The sequence below is a fragment of the Saccostrea cucullata genome, unplaced genomic scaffold, assembly GCF_032062105.1.
Source record: "Saccostrea cucullata isolate Sc308-1 unplaced genomic scaffold, CSIRO_AGI_Scuc_v1 ctg1378, whole genome shotgun sequence".
NCBI lineage: Eukaryota > Metazoa > Mollusca > Bivalvia > Ostreida > Ostreidae > Saccostrea > Saccostrea cuccullata.
The window spans coordinates 44,244-48,787 of NW_026922879.1; the positions used below are offsets into that span (position 1 = coordinate 44,244).

Consider the following 4,544-nt stretch of genomic DNA (forward strand, 5'->3'; position numbering starts at 1 on the left):
AGTACACACTGATTCTTTTTTATGTTTCCATTTCAAGAAACCTGCCATTACAACTAATTGTCTCACACACAGAAGAGATAATTTGCTTTCTTGCTAGGGATTTTCTTTTTTCTTTTTTTTTTTTGTTTCTATTTCGTATCCATATCGTAAAATGTCGCGTAAATATAACAAATATTACGCAGCATTGTTAAGGCTGAAAAAAAGAGACGTAGCCTAATTTATACGGGTAAAGTTTACTGTGACGTCACACAAAAATACGACTTTTATGTATTCGTCATAATACCAGACAGTAAAAGAATTTGTAACTTTTAATTGTATTATATGTAGCATAATAAACAACAATAAAACTTATAAACGCATTTAAAAAGTTGCTAGTTAAATCCCGTACAGTTGGTTATAAAGAAATCCCTGATCTCGATGAACTTGTCAATCATGACGTCATTTTGGTAAAAATGACGAATTTCATGTGCTGTGAGAGGCAGATTGGGGATTTTTTTAACAACAAAATTGCGTTTTATTATAAAACAGAATATTATTTATAGGTTTTAAATGGGCTTTTAATACTACCAATGTATATCTTTTGTTTGGTGCGATTATTCATTAACAATCGAGATAATGTATTTAAATAATTTTGTGTTTCATGTTCAGGTTAGGTATATTTTACATCGAGGTGCCTCATAAAATCGTTCTTCCGCAAGGGCATACACTAAATAAATCTTAACCATTTTTTAAATATAAATAAAGGATATTTTCCTTAACTCGAAAATTGCTGCTGCTTTCTTTAAATCGAGAGCGTGAATTTACAAGTACACAAAATACTTGGTAAAAGTCAAACATGTTTCGACATAGGCCTATTTACTTTGAAATTTTAACTATTAAAACGCAAATTCTATTCAAAGTAGCAACACTGTCCAGAAAGTACAAAATATACAGAAACAATTAATAGCTTGAATTTTTAATTTCAAATAGGGTAAGCCCTTGTGATATTGAAATTCGTTAATGACCTACATTCAGTACACATACTTTGCATTCATCACGTGATTGTCTATCGATGGGACCAAAAATGCTATTTTCATAAGTCTTTAAGTTCTGTGTTAATAAAACAGCTGAATAATAATAAGTTCATTTTAAAAAACAATTCCCGTTTTTGTACTTCTATTTTCCGTTGATTTCTCATAGTAATCCTTAACAATGCTGCGTAACCGAAGAATATAAAAATCTCATTTTAATTATGATATTTTCCACATATTCCTACCCAATACTTCAATTGGATGTTTTCTCTCTTTATCTGAAATAAGGTTTCTACTCACTGAGTACCCACAAAAAATATTAAAATCGAAATCAAATTCAAAATTAAGTAAATAATCATCATATACCTATCAAGATATTTTATGTTTATTTTGTGTCGCCGTAGATCCTTGGATATTTTTGGATTTTCTGACTCATTGTTTTCATTCATTTGAATTTCCCCCACAAGATTTTCCCTCCAGTCGAACTTGTATTTCAGGACGATGGTTTCCATGATAATAACAAGACCACTGAGAACAAGTTGAAACGTGAGATATATAGTAAAATGAGGAGTGTCTTCAGAAACCGGCATGAATTGGCTGACGAATGTCAGAAAAACCGCAAAAGTAAGAAAAATGGCCACCGACGTCCCCATTTTTTCTCCACATTCACTCGGCAACACAAAAGAGCATAAGTTGACAATGGAGAGAAGCATTACCGGCAGTATGTACGATACAATGACACTTCCGGGTTGTCTTTCAATTACAATTTCAAAATGGAGCCCTTCGAATATCATCTCATGGAAATCTTTGATAGAATACGTTGATACTGAGGTGTTCACAACGCTCCATTCTTCGCTCTTTGAGTACAGGTCCAGTCCAAAGTAAGAGGACGTGAGGTTAAAATGAATGAATTTGGATTTATGAAATGCGCTTCCTATGTCAATAGAGCATTTCTGAACGTCAAATGGATACTTCTTTGCATTAATGTTGCATTGGGTGGCACCGTCGAGGGATTTGGAAAATATGACTTCTCCAGTGTACAGAACTGTGACCGTGGAGCCTTCTCGAAAACAACTTTCCATACCAATGTCATTTACCATACAAACATATGCGGGATTCCAAACTTTACTAGAGGTTGTATGAATACTGTCTATTCCTTTGTAAATTTCAGGATTCCATGCCAACCGATCATCTTTCCACGACATGAAAAACCAGAATGTCGATTCGAATATTTGCTGTCTTGCTCTAACGTCAAGAATCTTTTGTAAGTAAATGTACATGGTGACATCCAGTGGTTGTGAGGCGTTTTCATACGGTGCAACGTCCACTTCATAGTTTTTAAAGATATGTTTGAACAAAACCGATCGGTTTGTTGCGTTGCATGTTGTAAGGAGAAAACAAATCAAAAAGATGCTCATCGTATTCATGTTTGAAATTCCCGTTTGACTAAATGGTTGTTAACGCCAATGTATTGTTTTCAACTATGACGATATTTTCCTGCAATTAAAAAAATGAATGAATATAGCGAAAGAAATATCTTTCACTAAAAATCAAAACAATGAGTTTTTTTTAAAACACGTAACAATATTTTTAAATGGTACAGAACATTTTAATAATAATTCATGTATATGGATGTTAACGTTCACGTTAAGAATCCAGTTTTCAGTTATTTCTTGTTTGAATCCAAATAATTTATTCGGTACAAAATCTAAACTGTGAAAAGATTTCGTAAATTAAAGCTGAACACTATTCGTAAAAAGGTATAGTCTGCCGTTCATGAACGCTATCTCCTACAAACCCTATATAAGGATCTGATCTCTTAACAGTTTAAAAATGTATTTCGCTGTAGAGATCCGACGATTGTAGACGTACATCTCACACTGCTCTGCTACTCGGTGGCGGTGAAATTATAAAATTTTTCGCAATTTTTCCAAAACAGGTGAAGAGTATCATGAAAAATACAAGTCAATACATCATTTACAAAGAGGAAATGCACACAAACAAAGAGTAAATGCAAAAAAATCTAAAACCACGAAAGGAATACTAGTCATGTCGGCCACGAGTTTCAAGTGTGCAATCGAATGTAACGAAATCGAAGGGATTAAATACCCGTCTGACGATGCCTATTTATGAGAAGTGTTCAGCTTAAAGTCGATATTAAAAAGATATTCATGACAGTATCTTTAGAGATCATGTCTTCAACCGAACCGACGGAATTCAAATGGGTACTCATTGTGTCCCGTTATTAGTCTTTTTCATACATTATATATAATGAAATGAAATAGAGGCTGATACCTCTGTTTTATATTTGGATATTTCACCAACAGAAAATGTAAATGTAACTACACAAGAAAACTCTATGATAAATGATATGAATTTAACTCTTTGTCAACCTCTGTGACTTATTTAGCAATACATGTTATTGTATATCCTAATTAATCAAATGTGTAAGGGGCTATCCTATTTGATTCGATATGCAAGAGTATACTCTACGTACGTACACTTTCTTAAAGCAAGGCAAATTATTGACAGTTTGTTAAAATAACAATATATGACAAACTTGTTTAAAGCCTTCATTTCACAAGTTCTTTGGTCGATACAATGATCTAGTCAGCAAAATCAATGTATCATTAAGTGTAATGCTGGCCGACATTAGCAATTATTAAAGCTTTGAATTGTCTACGAATTTTCCCGATTTTCCAGTAATGACAAGGAGCACACTGCTGGTGTGAACAGTCATCAGGGAAAGGTAATTCATCTATGGCACCTGATCTCATGTCTGATTATTGTAGAGGTCCGAGTTTGCTCTGCTCCTGATTCATCCTGATATATAATGGACTTTTGATCTTTATTACTGTTTGTTATCCCCGTATGTTATCAAAAGAGATGATAAAGCAAATACTTTTAATCAAGTAGAATATACACTATCAAGTTAGAAAAGTCTATTTATTGTGATTTAAAATGAGTATTATGAAAACACATAGAATCTTTACATATGCACTATAGATGTTTGTTGACTGATCTCGTGTCAGTAATATAATCAGATTACCAATGTAACAAGGTAAAATCTTTTAATAGTTCCAACTTGAAAGTAAAGTTCTTACTTGTGAAAGTATGCCCTAACTCGGTATATTTAAACTTATGTAACTCCTTTGTTCAAATGACAAAATAATTTCTTTTATCACCTTAAAGTTAAAAAATTCTATTAGATTGTATGAAAATTTTTTAATTTTTTTTCGCAATCTAAAACTGTTCACAATATGTTTAACGAATTTTCTTTAGAAGTATATAAATATATAAAGATAAATTGATAAAGATAAATAAAGAAATATATAAAAGATAAAGATAAACTTTTATATAAAAGGTTTAAGTAATTTTTTTCATAGATTCCAATTTATTTAAGTAATGTATTTTACATTTAACAATCTAGAAGACAATCTCTTCCGTAAATATGAAGTTTTACAACATGAAATTTCCATAATTTAAAAATGGTAATATTTTCTTTTAATTTCTTGAGTATACATGACTGGAGGA

At 31.8% G+C, this 4,544-nt stretch overlaps 1 protein-coding gene across 1 annotated transcript; it reads right to left on the reverse strand.

The window, feature by feature from the left end:
* Positions 1 to 1,306: 1,306 nt before the first annotated feature.
* On the reverse strand, positions 1,307 to 2,464 carry LOC134262668 (neuronal acetylcholine receptor subunit alpha-3-like). The gene has a single exon (XM_062745042.1). The coding sequence runs from the start codon at positions 2,435 to 2,437 to the stop codon at positions 1,307 to 1,309; it is 1,131 nt and encodes a 376-aa protein (XP_062601026.1). The 5' UTR covers positions 2,438 to 2,464.
* Positions 2,465 to 4,544: the final 2,080 nt, after the last annotated feature.

Excerpts from the sequence above, each read along its gene's own strand:
- LOC134262668 (XM_062745042.1), bottom strand. The coding sequence starts at position 2,437 with ATGAATACGATGAGCATCTTTTTGATTTGTTTTCTCCTTACAACATGC.